The sequence below is a fragment of the Nyctibius grandis genome, chromosome 2 (genome assembly GCF_013368605.1).
Source record: "Nyctibius grandis isolate bNycGra1 chromosome 2, bNycGra1.pri, whole genome shotgun sequence".
NCBI classification, from domain to species: domain Eukaryota; kingdom Metazoa; phylum Chordata; class Aves; order Nyctibiiformes; family Nyctibiidae; genus Nyctibius; species Nyctibius grandis.
In genome coordinates, this window is record NC_090659.1 from 48,199,962 (window position 1) to 48,223,893 (window position 23,932).

At 47.5% G+C, this 23,932-nt stretch overlaps 1 protein-coding gene across 1 annotated transcript; it reads right to left on the minus strand.

Annotated features, from left to right (window-relative positions):
• Positions 1 to 7,738: 7,738 nt before the first annotated feature.
• On the minus strand, positions 7,739 to 18,366 carry SHOX (SHOX homeobox). Its single transcript, XM_068425409.1, has 5 exons — positions 18,056 to 18,366; positions 14,588 to 14,796; positions 10,309 to 10,366; positions 10,129 to 10,217; positions 7,739 to 8,678 (listed from the first exon to the last, which is right to left on the minus strand). The coding sequence occupies exons 1-5, from the start codon at positions 18,327 to 18,329 to the stop codon at positions 8,433 to 8,435; spliced, it is 876 nt and encodes a 291-aa protein (XP_068281510.1). The 5' UTR covers positions 18,330 to 18,366; the 3' UTR covers positions 7,739 to 8,432.
• Between the last annotated feature and the right edge of the window lie 5,566 nt (positions 18,367 to 23,932).

Here is a 23,932-nt window from a genome sequence, read left to right on the forward strand (position 1 = left end):
GTAAGAGTAGGATCTTTACCCTTAATCATATTGGTAATGAAGTCTGAGTATTTGATTCAGGGAAATGAAACTGCATACATTTCCTTTTGTTCTGTTATCCAATCTCTAGTCATTTACATGTGGTCCTTGAATGTAGATCTGTCTGTCTGTGATTGCTCCTGCAGACTTGAATATACAGATTTCTCTCTAACTTTAATTGGAGTTTTGGATATGCAAGCAATATAGAACTGAACCACACATATTGGTAAAATTTCCACAGTTCACGGTATTCATGCCAGCAGATACTCAGTCCTGTTTCCTGTGTAGCTTCTCATAATTTTCTTTTCAGAGGTTTGCAGCTCAAAAAATAACAGTCTAAGAGAGAAGCTACTCAAGAAAGAAAGGAAAATTTTACTGACAATTCATAAGGAATTTATTTTGTTACTGTGTTTATTCTTATCCAATTCAATTCAGATCCTACAGAGAGAACTAGAGACAGTAGCCAAAAATGCTGATGGCATTAGGGTCAAAGTATAATTTTTTTGGAATTAAAAGTAAATTCTCATGCAAAGAGGAAGAAAAATATACCCAAAGCCAAGAGAGGAAACCTCCCTCAGAACTGTCAATGATTTCAGAAAGCAATAGAACAAGCAGCCATTGGAAAAACACAATTAACAAAAATTAAGAGGGAAAAACAATCTCTTCCTAACAACCAAATTGCCAAAAGAACTTATCTCTCTTTTCAACATCTGAACTGAATATGAACAGAGAAAAAATAAGTGTTAAAACATATTTATTTATAGACTGCTATTAGACGGTCTTCTGGTGAAGCTAATCTTTCAGCACATGCTGTTATCACTTTATATCTTTTCTGATTGCTCTTACAGTACATGTTACTGACAACCATTCACTGCCCACGTATCTGTAAGACACAGAAAGGAAGGATTAATTTTCTTATAATAGCCTTTCTCTTACATAGTTAATGACAGGAAAAATAGGATGTCAATTTGTGGTGTTGGCCTAGAGAGAAACAGTAATCGTGATGTGGGAATATTGTACCAACTGCTTTCCAGCTATGTTCCAGGTCAGAGCTCCAATAAACACAAATTCTTGCAGAAAATGCAAGGTTAGAGAAGCTACGGGTTCTGACTTCAGCTTACACAGCTTATACAGCCAGCTGAAGACAAGAAAGAATGAAAACATACTGGGAGGATTTGGGGGAAGGGCTGGGATACGGAACTACCCCTCTTGATGAAGTTTAAATGCAACATATATGTCAGATATATTGGCTTTCAAATAAGACGACCTAACTCTTGTGACTAGTTCAGAAGTTTAAAACCTGATCCACAGACTGTAACCTAACAGCAAGGTTTCCACTAACCCAGTTTGCTTTGGTGCTGTTGATGAAACAACACGGTGCACAGGAACAGAGAATTCCCTGGGTATCCTTTTCAACATCAGAATGCCGGATTACAACCAGAAAGAATAAAACTATAGGAGAAAATTACATCTAACATATCAACAAGCAGGGACATGGAAAAAACTCCTCAATCACCTGAAAAATAAGAGCCTGATCTAGTGCTTTTCCTATTGATTTGAACGGACAACAGATCGGAGCCATCAAATACAATCCCTAGAATGGTCCACTATGAAGACTCCTTTATTCCTTCTCACACTAAGGAAAAATTAGTGATCCTTTAGAAAAAAATAGGATACCAAACAAAAAAAAACCCTACTGGTAGATGGGATGCAAAAGTAGCTTCTGATCAGTCATCACTAAGCTACAACTCACCTTGTAAAACTTAGACAGAAGACAGTGAGAGATCTGTAAGTGGAATGGCTATGCACTGCATACATTCCTTGCAAGAAGAAAGAGAGTAAGGTGTTTAAAAAAAGAAAAAGCATTTAATACAGAAGAAAAAGCTCTGTTTTAACAGGGGGAAATGCCTTGTTATTAATAGTCCCTTTGGTAGTAGTTATTTTGGGTATCTGTTAACACATGACTACAAATATTTATAAGTTTATTCATATCTCACTTTTACAAGATGTACATTCATATCATGTGATTCAACATAATACACTCTGAAACTGGAACTCAACATGTCTGGCGAATTCATGTAGGAGCATGCTGGCATAACCGAAACCTAAACAAAAGTTGTTTGCGTGTTTGTTTGTCTCTTCCACAATAACAAAGGGGTACAAACTTTTAAGAAGAGTTGGTTTTGGAGATTTTTTTTTCATTTTAGCAATCCCTGAAATGTCTGTAAACTCAGACACGCTATGCGTACATAACCAAAATAATGCAATGGTACTGCAAATCATACTGGCTGCTCATAGTTTTGCAAAAGCAACAGGTTTAAAAATATAAAAATAAATGCAAAGCATTGTCAAATTTACACTCAACATAATTAAAATAACACACATTTAGAAATTTTCAAACAAAAAAATAAATAAAACATCCACATACATTAATACAAAGAAACAGAGATATTTGCCTGTCTTTGATGTAATTAATACATACCATAAGCCTAGATTCGTGAAAGTATTGCCTTTCAATAAATATCTTCAGCTTCAAAATCTGATATTTTCTACATTCTTCAACTGATTTTAGTTAAATATCAATTTTCATTATAAGGTGTATGAACTGCATCAAGTTTCAATTATTTATTGGAAACCAGCAAGTTTCTAGGATGATTTACTAAAATTAGGCACCAACTTTTAGCATCAAATCTGTCTAACAGACAAACAAAATTTGGAGGATATCTGGTATCATACCCCTTTTGAAGAATGCCTCAAACACCAAAGCCTATGGCCTTCCACTGACCTGGCTAGAAAGGCCAACTAACAAAAATAACCAATATAATATTAGTCACTGGGTTACATTGATGGGACCCATGTTGCATCTTTTAGAGATGTGACTTAGAGATGCAATTTTACAAAAAGCATGAGTTATAAAGCAGAGGGCTCTATTCTTCTCTTAAGGAGAGGAGATCACACTCTGTAGCACACCGCATTTCTGTTTTGTTTGTTTCGGAGCAATACCAGGCCTTCTCCGGCCCTACCACATCTTACTGCAACCAGTAGAGATTTTCAAGTGACTGAACGAGAAGCTCTTGCCATGTTAGCCACAGCTGTTTGGAAACTTGTTAGCCATGGGAATTCTGTCACATCAGGGAAAGAAAACAACATAATGGGGTCAGTAGGCTGCTTATAGATGAGGAGTGGGGCACTTCGAACATCCTTTTTAACCAGGAACACAAAAAATTTCCAGCCACATTGGCTGTGCGCACTTTATAGAGTTGAGTACAATTAGCAATTTCAAGGACACCATCTGGATCATTAGATATTAGATATTATAAAAATAAACACATTTCTAAGAAAGATGTGTAATCTATTTTTCCTATGCTTTGAAAATCTTTCTCAAACTGAAGGGGGGAAAAGCCTGCCATCTCCAAAGTAATAATGTCTCCAAAAACTAAAATTATCTGTTTAAAAAAAAAAAAGAAACAATTTATTTTGCCTAGCACATTTAAAAGAGCAAAAAACATGCGTATTTTCCATCACCAAAAAAAAAATTCATAACCTGGGTTTGCCTTAGGGATCTGGATTTCCATAGGACTACATGTCTACTGTATTTTAGTCAACAGTCCCAATGTGTCAATGTTATGTCAATTCAAAATCATGTCTTATTATTATTTTATAGGCAAACATAGGACTAAAAGACATAGCAGATAAAGCATGCAAAGAATTGACATCAGCACACTTGGTCCATGTGAAAAATTTATAGTAGGGGAAGTTGGAAATCGAGGTTTTCTAGCAATTTGTGCATGCTCTTGGGAACTCAGATTTTTGGTTCTCGCCTTAGCACTGCCGCAACTTGGCCCCACTGAGTCATAAACCAAACTCCCACTGACGTATGGGGTCAGACGAACGGACAGTAACTTCATTCTCACAGACACATTCTGCCACACCGAATCACATTCAATGTTCCCTTTAAGACTTTGGCTGAAGTCAGGTACACAGTTTAAATTTCTTGGAGCAGGGCCTCTGCTACTTACAGTTTTGAAAGGTGTCTAGCACCACAAAGTTCATGTCAGATTATGATCTGGGGGATGCTGCTACATTACAAAACCAAAAGTAATAATACTCAGTGCTGACAATGGGTGGTGGAACTTGGCCCTTGATTTGTATGCCTTAATTACTACAAAAATGGGGATAATAGTTCTTACCTACTTCATAATGGGTGAGGATTAAATAATAAACATTTATACAGTGCTTTGCAAATAAACATTATATAAGTGCTAAGTATTATGATATTAACCAAAACATCACTACATCTATATGACCCTACTAAGCAAAAAAAGTTCCAGTATATTTTTTTTCACACATTTCTAAGTCAATAGAAATGAACCATGGAGTCAGCTTGCTATTTTGATACAAATGGATGAAGTACTTAAGCTTATTTGACAGTTCCAAAAACATCAGACACTATTTTTTTCCATTATAAAGGGGCCCATGTAATGCATAAAGCCATTTTTAATAGACTATTCATTTGGCATTCATTCAAGTTATTTTTCAAATACCAGACCAAACTTTTGAGGAAGATTCTTTAGCAATCCATATGCACTTAAATGAAGGCCTCCTCCAAGGGAATTTTGCCCAGCGGCCATTGTTCTGACAATCTTGGAAATCTCACACTTCTCAAATGAAAGATTACACAAAGATCAGGCTGGATGATGATGGACAATAAATGAGGCTTGGCATGCCTGAGAATCTAAAAGAATCACAATACTTTTAAACTTTAATAAGCACCTCAGGACCTTGTCTATCTTATCTTCAACCTCCAACCTCCTCAAGAAAAATAATTAAAGAAACACACATGAAAAAAAAAAAGACCTCACGTTAACAGAGATGGAGTAGACGCTTTGGTCCAGATTCTCGACTTGTATGGATCACTGGAGCTCCACATGCTGAATGAAGCCACAGTGACTTACACTTAGCGAATAAGTACAGTCCAGTACATGGTGCCCAGGCAGGACTCCTCATTTCTTCCCAATGATGTAAGAATGACAAGAAGAGGAAGCCACCTGCATGCATCATCCAAAACAAGGCAAAGCTTTTATACCACCACTGATGCAATAGGCCCATTTGAGAAATAAGCAAAGCAGAACCGGTTTTGGCTACAGCCCTTGCGCAGTGCACCTTTTCATTTTCTTTCATGCTAAATGAAATGCAAGAACAGCATGAAGCACCTTGGTAGATTCACAGCAACACCCTGCCCCTTTCCCCAGGCTGATCTATGGTACCTGCTTCAAAACAGACTAAGCTGATAAATCTTGCCACCTTCTTCCCTTCTGTGGTAGAGGGCAAGACTGTCCTTGAGACATCCGTTGAAAGCAATCAGAAGAAACTGGAAGAATTTTTCATTCTGGAAAGATGTATGCTACGCTACTAGCCTTAGTTCATGTTAGCAAGGAACTGTATTCATGTTACCGCTATTTTTTAAATACAAAAAAGAAGCTGTGGTAGCATCATTTCTGAGAGAAATCTACAAGCATTTTTGCTGTGTTGATACCTAGTAAAACAGTAAAGGTGGAAAAGCTATTCCTTTCAATATGAGGTGGAAGCATACTGTACGTGCATCCTGTAACACTGTAAGATTAGTAGCACTTCACAGCCTCACTTAGAAGATGTCTGAGAAAATTCAGATCCCAAACCTACAGCTTCAGCTGATCGTTCTATGGAATTGTTTGAGGGTGAAAATCACTCCTTTGCGAAAGTCCAGCGCAGGGCTGAAAAAATCACATAAGCCTCTCCTAAACTCGCAAAAGAGGACTTGAAAGGGTAATAATCAGATGACAGGTACAGATAACAAGCAGTCCCCACTCAGTCAAAAGCTCTGTGTCTTTGGTCTTCAACACTATATCAAATTCTCCTTCGATGGCTGTGGGTCTCAAGTACAACAGGTTACTTGTTATAGCCTAAAGCATATCTGTAGTAACGTTCGTTATTTTTCGGATCTGTGTGTTAGAAGTGCTGGAACCACTCCAAATATTTCTTGTTTTAGCCAGAAATTCATACATCATCATGAATAACATTTTACTTTCTAGGTAATGTTTTGTTTCAATAAAAAATCGTTAATTGCCTGAGATTTTTGTCCGTATTTCTCAGCAACAAGTAACACTACCTTAATATTTTGGCCTCGCTTTAAAAAGGTACTGTGCTTTCACAGAGAGGTAGAAAAGGCAGGTAACATTTATCAGCTCTAGCAAATCCAAAATATAACTACTTCTCACATAATAAATAGAAGGGAAATGACACAACTTTGACATTCCAGAAATTTTGCTTGCTAGAAAACATCAAAACTTGAAGGAGAAACAAAAAAAGAAGACAAGTGTCTAAAAATTTATCGACAGAATGAATTTTTGTCCTACAGTAATATTTGGATTTGATAAATATCAGCAAAAGCCAAAACTAGTAATGGATTGCTAAACGAGACATAAAAAGCAGGCTTAATAATGGTACTATTGAGAGGATAACCTTCCATCAACACAGGCCTTGGTAACAAAGGCAAGAAATAGCTATCTTGTTAGATGTAGACAAGACCAATATTTGTACTTTCCTCTCTCCTCCCCACCAAAAATTAAAAAAAAAAATTATAATAAACTAATTAGAAGTGAAGATCATAAAAAGTAAAAAGGGGGGGGGTCAGTAAACCCAGACACTTTGGTAATATAATTTAAAGCATTTGCCTACTGCCCATCCTTTCTGGATTTATATTAGTTATTTTGCTTAAGCATTAGCTTAAGACTTGGTGTCTAAATCACAGGCAAAAATTAAAATGGCCAAATATTGAACTTGTCCACCTCTACAAAACATTTCTGTGGGTTGTTTTTTTGTTGTTTTTTTTTTTTTACTTAAAATGATTGCAAAAGTGTCATACAGACTTTTCAGCTTTCTTCCCAGAAATATGGCACATTAACTCGACTAGAAATCATGGCATCTACCTTTTCCGATATGTGATACATATACTTTATCCATTCATAGAAGACTAGGACTGTCATTTTGGCAAGGAGCTGCAATTCACCAGTCAGAGCATAAAGGACTTAAGTTATGGTTCTTGCAGAATTGGTTATTAACAGAATAAGTACGGCTATTTTTTAATCTATAATATTTACAGTATTGCACTTTACTGCACTTAATTGCATTTCACTAAAATTAATGCTGCATCAGTATTATGCCTTAAAAACATATGTCCATCTTTCTTGTATAAGTCATTCTTTCTACATCCTGTAAAACAGTGAGATTTTGATTCAAATATCCAGACATATGGAAAAAAAAATAGAAAAATTGACCTGTTTCTATGGCACAATGCATCTCACTGAGTTCAGGTGATTCTGGCAAAACAGGTGCATTTCTTATTGTTCCCATCTTTCAAGTTGTCACTAATGATTAGTAAATTCTAGTCTCTTTCTTTTTCTCCTTTCAAAGGACATAGCTATTTGAGACGCACATTTTTTGTTATTGCTGCTTTTTTCTTTTTTTTTAGGAAAGAAAAGGAAAAAAAAACTGCCTTGCCTCAGATCTGAAATTCCACATTTAAATTCAAACCAGTTCTGCAGCAGCAGCTCCTCAGTGATGGAAGAAATTCATGGCAGTGAAATAATACTGTTGGCAACAAAGAAATGTCATCTTTAATGGAGACCAGCCCCAAGGATTTATTATTTATTATTATTACTATTTGTTTTGTTTCGTTCTAATATATTTCTGATCTTCAAAACGTGTTTAGTTAGACACATGCACAAGGTAGCAAAACTGACAGCAGCAGATGACGTTATGCTGGAGCGATCACTTTTGCCAGGGTCAAAAATCCAAAGCGTCCCCAATGTTCACAGATTAACATAATTTAGAGATCGTTTCCTTTCTTTTTTTTTTTCCTTTTTGTGTTTTTTTTCCTCTTTTTTTAAACTCTCCTTTCTCTCTCCTCCCACCTACTTTATCCTCCGCGGAGTCTCTGACTCGTGGGTGCGTGTTCGCTGCGTGTGTGTGTGCTTGTGCCCCAGGCGGTAGCCGGGCCCCCTCGCCCCGCGGCGAGTCCCCACCGTGCCACGCAGCGTCAACGGCCTCAAACGGCCGCCGGGGCCTCCCTCTTCGCCCGGCTCCTCCGGCCGCCAAGTCCCTTGGGGCGAGAGGGCGAGGAAAGCGGTGGGAGGAGGCTGCCGCCGAGCACTCTCAGACCTTGGGAGAGGGGAAAGAAATGGGGCGGGGGGGACAAAAACAAAATAACGAAAACGAGAGAAGGCGGCAGGGCGGCCCGGAGCGCCCGCTGCTCGCCCTGCGGCCGGGGAGGAGGAGGAGGAGGAGCGGGGGGGAGGCAGAGCGGCGGTCCGTGAGGGTCACACACACGCCCGCCGCGGGGTGGGGAGGGTGAGAGGGGTCTCGGCTGAAGCGTGTCAGAGCCCCAGGGCCTCGGCGTGCTTCCGGGCCTTGAGCCGCAGGTCGGCGATGCTGGAGTTCTTGCTGTTGCTCTTGGCGGCGGCGGCCACCACGGCGGCGGCGGAGGCGGACTCCGCCAGGGAGGCGATGGGCAGCCCGAAGGGCGGCGGCGGGAACATCAGGTAGGGCGCGTGGGCCGCCAGGTGCGGGTGCAGGTGCGGGTGCGCGTGGGCCACGCCCTCCAGCTGCAGCTGCGCCTGGACCTGGGCGGCGGCAGAGGCAGAGACACAGCGTCAGCCCCGCCGCTGCCCCCGCCGCGCCCCCCCCTCGGCCGCCGAACCGCCACCACCCGCCTCCCGCCACGGCCGCCCCCGCCTCGACCCTTCCCGGGAGGCCGGCGGCTGAAAGAGCAACTCGTCAGCAGAGCCCCCCTGCCCGCAGCGCAGCAAATCTCCGCTCCGCGTTTACCCGGGGGCACAGAGACATACTTAACCCTCCTCATATTTTTTAAAAAAATATTAAAAAAAAATATGCGGCCCAACGCACGGGCGCCAACAAGTGTTAAATAGCTAAAGTTTTTTATAATTTTTTTTTCAGGGATGTTTATTTATACCGTGCTAAAAACTCTTTGGCCACAGGTCCGTTATATACCGGGTTGGTGTTTGCTTTGGAGCTTTCTCGACCTACACAAACACATTGGGTTGACTGAGAGATTTCAGCTCCGGGTAGGTTCGGGGAGGGGTGGGGGAGAGTTTATTTATGTATTTAATTATTTTGGTCCAAATATGTCTTTTAAAAATCAATACAATTAATCTGTCAGCTCCACGTGTCTCTGAGATGGAGAAGGTGGTGGAGGGTCCCTTGGGGCTGGGAAAAATCGATTCACCGATTGATTGACCAAAAAAAAAAAGGGGGGGGGGGGGGGAGTTACAAGCGGCGGTGAGGGTTGGCTGGAAAAGGGACGGAATTTCGTCTCCTTCGTCACGGTTTCCCCCGGGGGCCTGCGCCTCTTTAGGGCAAGAACCCTGGCCCAGTGCTTGCGCTCCGCTACTGCCCCGGTCCCGGCAGGCCGGCACAGCAGCAGCGCATCCGAGAGAAGTCTGCCCACCTCCTGGGCGGCCGCATCCATCGGAAAAGGCCAGGCCTCGACAGCCCGCCTGAGAAGGAGGGGGAGCACGACAGGGCAAGAGCCCGCATACATTTTTTTCCCCTTCATGGTTTCGCCCACCGCATGGGAGACCGTCCTCCCGCTGCGCGCTCCGGCAGCGGGCGGAGATCGCAGCCCCTGGGCGGCTCGGAACGGGGCCGCGCCGCTCCATCCCCGAGGATCTTGCCCGGGCGCCCCCTGGCCCTCCGTGCCCCGGAAAGGCGATGTGCCCCCGGGGGGCCAGCTCCGCTTTGCCACGTCTGCGGGTGGCCCCGGGGCCGTGTGCCAGCCCACTGCACGAAGGCGGCGGGGGCGGGGGGGCCGTAGCACTGGCAGCGCCTCCCGGGGCCGTGGGACTCCCCCGCTCAGCCCCCTGCCCGGGCCCGAGGGGCGCTGAGCTCCCGGCAGCCGGGCGGGGGCTCCTTCACGAAGTTTTACAGCCTGTTTTTAATACGTGCCAACTTCTATATAAATGGCACTTGTAAACGTGACCGGCTTCCTCCCGTCCAAACGAATGGGGGTCGGAGCTTGACGGGAGAAAGGAAAATAAAACCGGAGCTAACTACCTGTTGGAAAGGCATCCTCAGGGCTCCCATATTCACATAGGGGGCCACTCTGCAGGCGTCTAAATGGCTGGCGGTTCCCAGGATCACACCTGCGGGGAGACACAGGGCCGGGTGAGCAGCGAAGGCGCCCCGGGGCTCCGCGGCCACCGCCCCCCGGGTGGCCCGTACCCCCTTACCCACCTTTGTGCATCTGGTTTTCCTGCTTTCGACACTTTGCTCTCCTGTTCTGGAACCAGACCTGTGAAAAGAAAACGCAAACAGAAACAAACAAAAAAACGGAGGTAGACTAGGCAGCTGCTAAGTGAGGATTATCTCAGGGGCTAGGGATGGAGGGCGGGAGACTCCGCACAACTTTGCTGAGGTCTCTCCTCGGGAGCAGCCGAGGGGGAGAGCTCAGCCCCGGGCAGAGTGAGCCCCTCCATGTGCTGCGGAGGGGTTGTCTGGGGGGGTCCTGCTCTTTGGTGTCGTTTATCAGAGGGAACTGAACCTAGGAGACCAGAAGCGCCCTGGCAGCCGGGGACAGCGGGAGCCGGCCGCCTCGCACCGAGGTCCCCGTGCCCTCCAGGCGGGTGGTGGCGGTCCTTGTGCCACCCGTCTGGAGCGAGGGGCCGCTCCCACAAACACTTAAAATAAGGCCACACGCAGGCCGAGTGGGACCCTCGCTCCCTTTCCAGTCACACCTCAGCATCCCGGGAGCAGCCAGCGTGGGCCAGGACAGACTGCGGGTTCTGGCCCCTAAGCGACAGGACCGCCTGCCCTCTCCCGAGCTGGGTTTGGAGGTGATGAAGATCTCCGAGAAGATGCGGGATACTGAACTTGAACAAAAGGGGCAGAATCATTCCCCGTTCCCCAAACGTTAAAAGAAAACAAAACCCGCTTCTGTAGACTTCTGGACAGACAAGAGCAACATCTTTGCAGGCTGGGATGTAAAAAAGTGCTCTTGCCCCTACCCGAGAAAAGCCTATAATCCAATAATCCTCCCCTAATTCCAGCCGTTCGGACTCCAACAAGCGCAGAACTCGCAGTTGCCGCTGCGCCTCCCCTGCCTCTTTTCCAGGGGCATTTCAGACCTTCATTACTTTCCCCTTCCGAGGTGCTCGGTTTAGCAGCTCTCCCCAAAGGATCGTCAGAGGCACGGACCAAAATGTTTTGCGGACCCTTATCTTACATCAAAACCTATCAAATACGGACAAACATTGACTTTCACCGCTGATAAAATCTTGTGGCTAAGTCAACACCTACAACCTTTTATGTTCTTTCACTTGCCAAGAGATCATACGGTTAATTAATACTAACTGCACTTCCTACATCAAATTTTCCCTTCAAGCTTTCTTCAATTGCCTTAATGATGGTCATTTACAACAGAGTAATTAGTGCAAAGAAAGGCTTCCAAAGGCATTAATTACCTCGGGTACCTCAGTGATTTTCTTAAGTAGGAATTGGCCTTCTCTAAATTGGAGCACCGTTTTTCCTGCCTAGGGTGGCCGGGGGGAGGGCGCAGAGGGCTGCCGTTGGGCGCTGCGGGTGCGGACCGACTGACGGACCGACCGACGGACCGACCGGCCGCTGCCGCTACCCGCTGGCTGGTGGCTAGCACAGCCCTCCCCGCGCTAGCCAGGCGCCGCTGCCGCCTCGCTGCCCTGAGACGCACAGCACAGCACAAGCCTGTTTTTCCCTACCAGCAACACGCAAATATTAACATCATGCAACGCTTCTCCTTTTAACCGGGCCGTTAGGGATTTATATATATATATATTTTTTAGGTATGAGCATGCAAAATATCATCGTGCTGTAGCGACAATAATACATATTTTTGCGGTTGTAAATTCTTGCAGGAAATCTCCTTGTGTGTGTTCCCCAAACTCCCCCTCCGCCCCCCAGGAGTATAAATTGTCAAGAGGAATTTAAGAAGCTTTTAAACATCTTCTCTTGGAAATCAGAACATCTTTCAAACAGAAATTATATTTAAATCTGGAAAACGAAGTGCCCTTTCCCTTCAGCTATGAAAAAATAAGGTTATGAGGAATAAAAGTGATGAATTAGCCACTGCGTTAAGCGATAATAAATCAGGCTTGGTGTGATTCACGATCAATTCCAATTAGTCATGAATATGCTAAGTAAAGCACAGTACACTGTTTTAGACAGTTATTTCTTCATTAAGGATCACTCAGTGATTTCTTTCACAAATGCTCTAATCTGATTTCCTTTTGATTTCCATTAGAGACAGTGAATAATGACATTTAATTTAGCCCTGCACCATAAACCCAAAGATATTTGTTGTAATTGAATTACTGCCTGCTCCTCACTATGGTCTCATAACTTTCAATTATAACCCTGACAGCTGGGTGATATGAGTTTCCAGTACAACACTAAAAATAAAAGGTTAATAAGGACTAGCTACCATAGGAGCTTCAATTTATTTACAGCAAATTTCCACACTAAATTGAAACTATATCCTTTAACAGCAAGGGACAAGCGGTTCAGATAGGAATTAGAGAACAATTCTGGAAGTATTAAAAAAAAACTTTCCGTTTTTTTCCCCTTCTCCTTTTTTCCTGCTTCCACTTCTTGATGGATATCAAGGTCTCTTCTTATTTCCTAATTAATTATCCATTTTTCCTCTTTTTCCTCTTGACATTTCTTTTATTTCTAGTTTTATTTTCATCCATGCCAGCCTCTCTTAAAAGATTACTACATTTATCTTTTTTTAATCTCTCTCATAATTTTTGCCTCAACCAGTATCCCTTTTTTTTTCTTTTTTTGGTGTGCTGTTTTAAGATCTGCAAGCACTTGAAGCACCAATTTTCCTGCAACTATGAACATCCTGTTAAGGTGCTGCTCAGTAATAAAGTACTTGAAAGAAAGAGTGCAGAATTCAATTACAAGTAATTTATTTTTATAGAAACAGTACATCAAGGCCGTGGAAAGATATTACAGAGCCCAAGTAAGAAGATCTGGGAAGATGACATAAGAGTTGATGTCCCCTTCAGCAAAAGTTTAATCTTTTCATTAATTTATATGGTGTGGTTAGATCAATCTTCCAGGAGAAAGCAGGCCAGCAGCAGCACTCTGAACCCCTGCAATATCCCCTGCAAGCCGCGCTTCCTAAGGCATGTGCCCGGCACCATCCTTCACCCAGCTCGGTTTATACCGAGAGGCAGGAACTGAGGGGAGAAAAGAGCCTTTAACAAAAACAAAAAAGAAAACAACCTCGCTACTCTATCTATTTCGGGAAATGCCTCCAGGAGGCAGTTGTTTAAAGCGAGATAGTCGCTCACTCGGGCAGAGGCTTGCTGGGCGGCTGCGGGGGGAGCTGGACCCTGCCTGCGGACTTTCCGGGGTGGGACGCGTTTAAGGAGGGGGACAAGCCGACCCCTCTCCCCACTCCAGCTCGGGGCTGTATTTCTTGTCGTACTACTGTGCCCTGGGGGTGAAGGTAGTCACGGAGATGTCTACCTATGTGTACCCACCTATAGGTGGATATACATATGCATGCTCATCTCATATCTCCAGGGTGTGAAGGCGTTTTGTTCAGGGGAGGGGTTGGTTTGGTGACTTTTTCTTCTTCGATTAGGCCAAGGACAGACTTATAACCCAAGAAGGGATTTCCTTCAGGTTTCTCCTGCTCTAGGCCTGCTCAGAGAGCCACAGGTTAATTTTATTAATGATTTCTAGGTGTGTTTTATTTTTATATGACATCTGTTTTGGGGAGGCATTCCCTAGTAGGCTTAAGAGGGGAGGGAAGTATTTTTCCCCTGCAACAAACCGAAAATCGAATTTTAACATAATCGATGTGGAGCCACCCAAACAGACGGCTTTGATGGCCCCAAAACTACACCAACCCGGACCTGTTTTCAAGGTTTCGAAGGCTAATTGGTATTTAGCTGTGTCTGAAGCGGGATAGGAGGGACGGGGGGAGACTCCACCAGATGGGGTGCCATGCATTCATAGGCTTGCTGCGCGAATTAAAGCGGGCACCTTTCCCCCGGCTCTGGCTAATCCCATCCCTCAGCACCCAAACCGTCTAGCCTTATTCACGGCGATTGTTTCCTAGGCTTTTTTTTTCCATAACGGCCCCATAAAAGAAGAAGGGGGAATAAAGTGAGGATTAGCGGAGTTAATGGCACGTTTGCAAGGAAAAATACAATAATTGAAAAAAAAAATAGCGAGTTGCTCAGTTATTAGAGACTTGTCAACACTATCACCTCCACCACCACCCCCGCTCCAAAAAAAAAAATTAAACAGCCTTCCTAGGAAATGCAAGGCATGGGCAGACATTCCCAGAGCAGAATTACTGTGTGGCAGGACAGGTACGCGGAGTTGCAAACAGCTTCCCCATCACACGTGTCGTCTCTGCCTTCACCTCCCCGCTTTGGATGAAACGGGGCACTGTGCTAGGATCCGCTGGCAGTTAGGAAGTGAGGTGAGGACGTTTCCAGGAACAGAGCCTTTCTCTTACCTGAACCCTAGCTTCAGACAGTCCCAGCCTCTGGCTTAGTTCCTCCCTCATGAAGGCATCCGGATAGTGAGTCTCATCAAAAAGTCTTTCCAGCTCATTCAGCTGCTCTAGTGTGAAATTGGTTCTGCTTCTCCTTTGTTTGAGCTTGGTCTGTCCATCTTCATCTTCTGACTTCACATCTTCTCTCTTCTCTTTGCACTCGTAGATCCCTGCCGGGAGGGGGAAGGAGAAAACGACACTGAGCCTCCCCTCGCACCTCTCCGAAGTTTCTCTCCGCAGCACACGAGGGTGTCCCCCCTCCCCTCTCTTAGTCCCCAAACTTCAGGCAACCTGTGGGGGCAACAAATGGGCCGGAGGGGAGTCCCCAGGCCGGCCCCAGCAGGCCGGAGGGGCTAGCAGGGCTGGCGGCCGGGCCGGGCCGGGGGACACCGGCTCGCGCTGAGCCCCGCTGCCAGCTCCGCGCCGGGGGCACCTCGCCGGGCGGAGGGAGGGAGGGAGCCGCGCTGCCTTGCCTGGCTGATGCCTCAACAGAAAAAACTATATATATAAATATAATTTTATTTTCTTTCCAGGGTGAGGAGGAAGACGTGCCGCCGGTTTGCATGGGCAGTTCGGGGAAGGGGGTGGTAGAAAAACCGCCGGCCCCTCGATACGTCCAGGCGGTGGGCAGAGGCAAGGGAAGGGGGTTTCTCCGTCGCCGTTTTCTCCCAAAGTAAAGAGGGTTATGCAAGAAGCTCCCCACTGCTGTCATGGTGAAGCCACGGTGAAAATATTTGCCTCGTAAAAGAAACTTTCCATGGGCCTGAGACCGAGACCGTTCATCCCTCTCCCCCTTATCACCCCTCCTTGCCCCAAAATACCTGCCGGCGGGTCGAAAGCCCCGGGGCGGCGGGCCTGCGCAGGGCAGCGGACTCAAGGAGCGTGGGTGCCTCCCAGCCCCTCCAAAACAGCTGGACACCCCTCATGAAGCCCAAGAGGGCTCGGGGCGGGCTTGCGACCGGAGGCAGCCGCTGTGCTCCCTTCTCCCTGGCAGAGGGAAGGAGGACTGGGAAGGCGGCAGGGAAAAACAGTTGCCCTTTTTTATGTTCAGGGGGATGATTTATTGTTTTGACTTTATATCTTTCTTTCCCTTTTTTATTTTTCCCCCTTCTCCTTCATGTCAGGCGGCCTCAAAGCACCGTCCCTCTTTTAAATCCGGCTAACGAAAAGAGCAGAGGTGCTGGAGCAGGGAGCATTTCTGGAGGCTGAGCCGGTTCCCCGGGACCCCCTGTCTGCCCAGGCCGCTCCTCGGGGCGCGCATCTAGCGCGGGCACCGGCAGTGTCCCGGGATGAGCCTGCCCGGTTGCCTCCTTTGTCCCTGCTTTACCTTCTGGGCAGTGCGGGGCTGGGGGGAAGCCACATCTGCAAACGGTCCTGAATTAAATCCGTTTTCCCTCACCAAAGACACGTATTTTTTACGTATGTGTATATATATATGTATATGTATACACACACACAAACGTGCCATGCACATATATATTATCCTATGTACTTAGGGGCACCCTAAAATGCAAATGACTAACTGCAAATCGTAAGTTAATTTAACGTAATGAAACGTCCTGAACTGCATTTGTGCTTAAGCAAGGCGGGGACCCAAGCCGTAGTGCTCGTTTTCACTTCCGAAATGAAAAACTGTCCCTGCCGTAATCGCTCTTCCGGGCTCCCCGTCTCCCACTCCGGGCTGGATATCGGCTGCATAAAACTTTGTGAAGGGTCTGGCCTCCGAAGTGGGGTGTTCGCTGGTTGGTTTTAACGGCATTTTGTTCGCATTTCTGCTGTAGAGGGGAACCCCTACGAAAAGATGAGGGTGCTAACCCGTCAAATGCTTAGGGAAAACGAAGCGCGTTCAAAAGCTCTGTCTCCTCTCGGAGATCCGAGGCTACAGCGTGTCCGTGATAGGTATCAAATATTAACTAGCATATCGCTGGGACTGAAATCACACGCCGGCATCAGCTGAAATTAGACTGAAACCTGGCATGAATTTAAACTGTCACAGGCATCTCAGCATCCTTCCAACTCCTCCCTTCCATCCCCACCCCAGCCCCCTCTCCATAGATTAGATTAGCTAAACATACAGCCAGAATTTCGATACACAGGGAAAAGGAGGAGTAGCAGAGATATTTCTTTTTTGTTCGTTCGCATTGTAAATTTTTTTTTCAGATTTTTTTCCCTGGAGCATGCCCTGCTCATCGTTTTTAAAACCATCTCCTGCGCGAATGATTCCTCTAAACCGAACCCTCTCGTTTTGCAGTCTGTCGACCAGAGAAGGAAAATCAGCAGTGCTGAGCGGTACTGTCTTGTGCAGAAATACGGGTACCCGAATATGTGATTATACCCGATCCTTGTGTTTGGGGAGGGGGTGGAAGAGAGGAGGATATTAAATAAGCGTTTGGGCTGTAAATTCAATTGCCTTTGCCCAATGTTACATTAAACAAGATCAAACGGTAGGAAACAGCTGAAAGGCTGATTGTTGTTCCCCAACCTATTAACCGTTTTTTATTATCCCAAGCTAGCCAGTAGCTCCCCAGGCAGGTCCACCTGTCTAACTTGCCTAGAGACACTTTCTCAACTTTCTAATCCCCCCCGCCCTTTTTATTCTCTCCTTCCCCTGCGAGCTTGTGCGGGATTTTTAGCTTGCTCCGTTTCAAAATTATCTTTAATTTTAATTCCTTTCCACTAAGAGAAGGAATGGCGATTTGCCCCACGGCTGGCGGTCCCCGCACTCCGGGGGGAGGCGGTGCTGCCCCGGCCCAGGTGAGAAGGGCAGGCAGGGGACCGAGGGACCCGGCAGCAGGGCCAGCCGGTGCCTCTCTCCGCAGGGATGCTCCGCCTCACCCGGGCCCGGGCAGCTCCTCTCCTCCTCCTCCTCTCCAGCCGGAGCCTCTGGCTAAGACAGGCTGACCGACACAAGACAGAATGTCCAGGGAGAGCCCTCTCCACATCCAGCTTTCTCCTAGAAGCAGCAGCAGCATCCTGACGGCCCGGAAGTAGGAAGAACAGGTCTTCTCAGGCATTAAAACTCCCCAAACAAGGTTTTCTCGTACAAAAATACACAGATAGACAAAATGTCTGACGTCCTGCGCTGCCCCCTTCCCCCGGGCGAGTGAACGCCTAACGCACCGATCGATTTCGGATGTGAACGGGAGCTGGTGGAGGGGGAGGAGGACCGAAGTTGCGACTTATTTTTCACGGCTATGCTCACGTTATGCATGCAGGCATATGTGTTTCTAAGCGTATGTTCCCGCCGCTGCGGGAGGGAGGCGGCCGGAGGAGGGAGGCAGGATGCGGGAGGCGAGCCCGCTCGCCCCGCCGGGGCCGGGGCCGCGGTGGCCGGCTCGCCCACGCTGCGGAGAGCCAGGGTCGGCCGGGGAGGGGGCCGGGGCTGCCGGCGAGGGGCGCGGGGCGGAGGGTGCCCAGTCCCGCTCTTACCTTCCGCCGTCCTGCCCGTGCTGAACTCCTTCAGTTTGTCCTTGTCGCTCTCTACGTGGTCTTTGAAAAGATGCACCGGGCAATGGTTGCTGCTCTCGGTCATGTCCTGCAGGTTAGAGTCAGAGTTTCCAAGATCCCTAGAGCGAGCCAACCCACTCTCCAAAACTTCCCTGTACGTGATCGTCTCCTTCTTGTTGCTGCTGCCACTGCCGCTGCTGCTCTCTTTGCTTTTCTGGTCGAAAGATTTGGATACAAAAGCCGTAAGTTCTTCCATGGCTGCCCGGTGATCTTATCCACAGAGATCCACTTGTTTTCAGTCGGAGATGTGGCCGTCCTCCGCACGCTGTTTTTGCACGTAGAAGATGGGCTGTATAGGGTTAGATCACTCCTGCTGTTATTTATGCCTTTCAATTTGAGATCACACTATTTATACATGCTACCTCAGCCCAACCCCCAGCTCTCCCTGTCTCCAGCAATTACTGACTGCTCAATAGTCGCAGGCGGACTCCTAGCAGCTATCTCCCCCACCTCAGTCCAGCAATTGGCTTCTTTCGTTTCATCACTCTTTGGCATCTTTGCACCTTGATTTAGGGAGGCAAAGAGGCAAAACGAAAAAGTGGGGGGGAGAGAGAGAGGAATAAAGGAGGGGGATGAGAGGAAAACATGAAAATAGGTATCTGCATTCTGTAAATGGGTTGCAGAAATGAAAGTCGAGGAAGACTTAATTGATTGTAAGGACATCCTGTGCGTAGCAACACCGTGAGTAAAAACGGACCCACAGCTAATCAAATAACTGTGCTCCAGCAATTAAATGTATCGCTGTCAAGAGGAAAAGAAAATGAGTGTTCAATTAAAAAAAGGTAATGAATAAAAAGCCGGAGATGTGCATTTGTTGTAATCATTGAAAATTCTGCCTGATTTGCTATTTAGCTAATTTCTCTTAATTAAATGGTCAAAATAATCATCGAACCAAAAATGCTGTTTTGAAAGTGTTGCCTGTCGGGGCGGGCGGGCGGGTGGGTGGGTGCGCGGAGGGGGACGCGTGTTGCAGTTAAACAAGTTGCAAGGGGTCTCGGAGATCCGTGTCGGTGTGTTCGGAGGATTTGGAGGGGGTTGCTTGACTGGGGTTTTTTTATCCATAGGTAGGGGGGCTCTCCAGATGCGCGTAAATATCGCAGGGTCTGTTTTCTTGTTTACTGTTATTATGTCGTCTGAAGATACTGTTGGGGAAAATTAAAATCTAAAATGTTTCTTTGGATGTAGAGCTACCCTGCTGCGTACAGCAGAGGGGTAATTTGTTAACGCGAGAGTTTGTACACGACAAATAGAGCATTAAATCGTCTTTCTTTTTTTTTTTTTTTAACGAAACATATCCTACCGGATTTAAGATAGGACGGGCAATAATTTCCCCACCTTGTTCTTGGTAGGCTGCTGTAATTTTTGTTGTACTCTCGGAATAATTATTACTCTGTGAGCTTGAATAGCTGCCTGAAATTCATCTCCAGATAACAGCGCCGGCATTTCTAGCGCCGCTCCGCCCCGTGTGAACCTCAAGCGGAGCCCACTTCCCCGCTCTTTATTTCTGTCTCCTCTCCTCGGGCTTTAATGCGAAGGGTTATTTGATATTTGGAGGAATTTTGTCTTCTGGTCGTTTGCCTTTTTACTTTCTTCTCATTCCCTCGCCTCGAGTTTGAGATAATCAGAGCCCATCGTCACGCCACCCTCCGCTCTGAACCGCAACCAAAGGAGGCTCCTCGCTGGAGCAAGGGGCCATTGTTTCTTTTCCGGAGGAGCGTGGGACTGCTCTGAAAATTAGCAGAACATTAAAACGCTAAAAATACGTTTAATTAATCCAAAGGTGCCCCCAGCACCAGAGTTAACACCTCCACAGGAGGAGGGGAAAAAATAATAATCGAGGAAGCAATTAATAAAGGGCTTAAAAAAAAATCAATCTCCCCCTGTGCGAATTTAAAATGATTATCTAGGGGACAAGGATTGATCATTTGATCTCGGCACTGCGGATATCCCTGACATTTATTATATTGTTGTGTCTTGGTGGCATCCTTCCTCCAGAGTTCATTTAACAAGTGAGGGAGCCGAGGAAGCCTTACAACTTAACAAACAGGTCTTGTCATCGCAAACGCCAATCAAATCCGAGGCTCTAATGTATATCACACGGCACCACATAAATAATAAAGGCAAACGATAGACGTCGAAGTAACGTATGGCTAAGAGAAGATCCCGGCACGACACGCTGCTTGTGCCTCTCTCACGCAGTCCGCGTGTGTAAGGGCTCGGGGGGGATAGTGGCACATGTTGGTGGCGCGGTGCGAGCGTGTCACCGACACACGCACACGCGGGGACACAGACACACGCTCCCGCGGGGGAGACACCGCGGGGCTGCGCCGGGGCTGAGCCGCCGCCGGGGAAACTTTCCCCAGCCCTCGGCTCGCCCCGCATCGATCCCCCGCCGTGCCCGGCCTCCCTCTGCCTCCCTCGCAGCAAACAGCAAATAAGGATAAATATTTACTGACTCCGCTTCCCCTGCCCCGGTGCGGCACGGTGCGCTTCGGCTTCCCCGAGCTGCCGGAGTTTGCACCCCCTCCCCTGGATCCCCCCCTTTCCTTCCCCGCGTCCCCGTCCCGCTCTCCTCCCCGCGGCACCCCCCTGTGCCCAGCCCCACGCTTCTCCTGGAGACCCTCCGGGCCCCTCCTGCCCCCGCCGGGGGTCCTGCCCCCGAGGACAGGGGCAAATGCAAGCCCCCTGAAAGAGAGCGGAAAAAGCCCTGTTGCCCCCCGCTCCAATCCCCATCCCGCTCCCCCTCCCCGCTTCCCGGCAGCGCGGGAGCGCCCGGTTGGAAAGACAGTTGCCCCCCCCACCGTCTCCCGCACCCGCAGCTCGGCTCGGGGCAGCCACCGGGCGCGCAAATCGCGCGGCAATTCGCGGCCCACCGCCACTCGCCGCCCCCTACGGCAGCGGGAAAACCGCCGGGGGGGAGCCCTGCAGAAGGGGGGAACTTGCCTCAGACTCGCTCCGAAAGCGAAAAGCGAAACAAAGCACCGGAAAGGGGAAAAAAAGGGAGAAATAATTAAAAAAAAATAAATAAATAAAAAAAAAAGAGGAAGAGAAGCGGAGCGAGTCCAACCCTCCCGGGGATCCGGCATCCGCCCCGACACCGCGGACCCCCGGCATGGCAGGCGGCGGAGGGCGCGGAGGCGCGGGCAGCCCGGCGGGCGCGCACGGCCTCACTGAGCGCTCCGCGCAGCGCGGAGCTTTGCGGGGGATGACGGGCCCGTCCCGTCCCAATAGGGCGGCGAGGAGCGGGGGGAGGCGGGGAGCGTCCCCGGGACTCCCCCGCAGCCCATGACCGTGCGGGCACCGAGGGCAAGGTGGTGCGCGTGCGGGCAAAGGTTTGACCCCGCTACAAACTTTGTCATCGAGTTCAGAGGGGGATTATGCTTATTGCTGCTCCTGATAATGGGCTGGGGAGGAGGGATGGAGGGAGGGAGGGTGGGGAGAGAGGGAGGGAAGGAGCTGCCGCCAAACCCATTCCCTTGCAGGCGCGGAGCTCCTGGGACGTTTGTCGCAAAACTAAGAAGTCACCCAGCGCCCCTCAGAGCTGCCCCCTGCCCCCGTCTCAGCTCGGCAGTTTGAGTACCCCTTTGCCGTGGCACAAGCCACCCCACTCTCCCTGACACCCCCCCCCCCTCCCCCTAGTTCCTTGCAGACCGAGCATCAGCGCACGTTGAGGGCTCCCCCTGGCAGCACGGCCTCACGGGTTACCCGCTGGACACTGAACCCCCAAATCCTCCTCCTCCTCCTCCCTACCGCCCCGGGGCACCGGACAGGAGCCCTCGCCCTCTCTGGCCATCCTGCTTGGCAAAAGGGGGTCCCGCTCATTCCACCCCGCTTCTTTCCGCGCTCCTCAATTGCCCCACCGCCGGCCCTACGGGGCAGACTCCCCTCCGCACACAGCCGAGCCCCCCGCCCCGGGGCCGCCCCCATCCCCGGCTGCCGCTCCCCGGAGCCCCCCAGGCCCCCGACCCCCGGCGGAGCAGGCAGGGCTGCCGGCGGCGGGGGGTGCGGGCAGCGCCGCACATCTCGGCTGCAGCCGGGCGTCCTTGTCCGGCCCCGGGTGCTCAAAACCCGGCGGCGCAGGCTCGGAGCGAGCGGGGCAGGAGTGCGCGGGACGTTTGAGATCAGGGGGTCTCGCCCTGCCAGGGAGCAGCCCCGGACCAGGTACGCCGCGGAAGAGCCGTTATTTAGCGCGGTCCTCAATACATGCGCTCTTTTTTATCCTGCTTTCAAAGAGACCTCTTGGGCCACTGGGGTTTTTCTCCGAGTTAAGCGAGAGCAATAATTATGAATAAGTTTAAGCGTTGCATTAGCTTTAAGCATTTCCAAGGCAAAGTATTGGATTTCATATTTATAAGAGGAATTTACATTTGTACATTGACTCATGGTGTGACGTAGGAAGAAACCGATTTCCTTCCCCCTTCCCCCCACTTCAGTTTATTTTGGTCGAAATGGGGCAAATAAGCAAACAGAAAAATCATCGTTTTAATCCGCGTTGACCCGAAGAGCAAGATTTTGTTGAGTAGATAACTGAGTCCTCTCTCTCTATCTCCATCTCTCCCTCCCTCCTTCTCTTTCGCGTGATTAATTCAGAGACCGTAATCATGGACATTGTACATCAAACCTTTCTGCTCACGCTACAGACTCCTGCAGATTTTTATTGGTTTACATGAAAGCGAGTAAACATATTTCAGAGGATGCCCTTTCAATCTGGCTTCATTTCCACAGCACATAATTCCAAGGACAATTTGTTTTAATAATAAGAATGGATGCAGTGTTAATGGGTTTCAATTTGTGTTTAAAAAAAAACCATTAAACATTTATAAGTATCGATCGAGGGTTTCAGGATTTTACAGACGTCTTAACACATTTCATAGATGGGATTTTTTTTTAATTTAGAAACCTGCGACGTATTCTCTTTTATGCTGTTTATTGATTTAAGCAACATCCGTGTCTCAGATGAGAGACTAATAGATTTTCATTAAAATAGTCTCTCTTAATCCTGATTGTGAATGGATATGATTGATCCATCCAGCACACTACACATCTATAATATTAATGAAGGACATTATCATGGCAGGACTTGCTTTTCCGTCATCAAGGCACTTTTTTTTTTCCTCCTCCTTGCAAATTTAAAGATTTATTTGGGGGGGCGTAAAATGGCCCACAGGAGGGAATCGCATTGAGAAGAATATATTTTTATATTAGATTTTTTTTTTTGGTAGCTTCAGTGGAAAGTTTTTTTTTTCCGTTTTTTTTTTTTTTTTTTTTTAATCTACAAGCCGCTGTGGCAACATATGGTGAAAATTAAACCGTTTCCCCGCAAATCTAATCTTAAAACATTTATGTTGAGTTTTATTTTTAGAAAAACATTTTTAAAGGAGAGGAAAACAATCTTGGATGAAAAGTAAAATAAAGAACATTGGAAAGGCTATAGTTCAAACTAACAATAGCCTACTTCCCCGGCTGAGGCTGCTGGACGGGTACCGTACCTGATGAATATGTTACGAAGCGGTCGGGACAGGAGCGGCTGCAGTAATTAATGGAGTGTGACAGAAATGCTAAAGGCTTAATTGTCTTTATTCCGACTTCTAGCAACATAACCAAAGGGATACATTAATTCAATCCAAAACCACACAAATGCTCTCCTCTCTCCTGCACGGAGGCTCACGCGAACACACACGCACAACGTGTCTTCTCTATCACGATCATTTTTTTAAAAAGCTACATCTTGCCAGCAACATTAATTACTCATATACTCATTACAGGAAGCTTAGACGCGTTCAAATCGTTATCCACTTT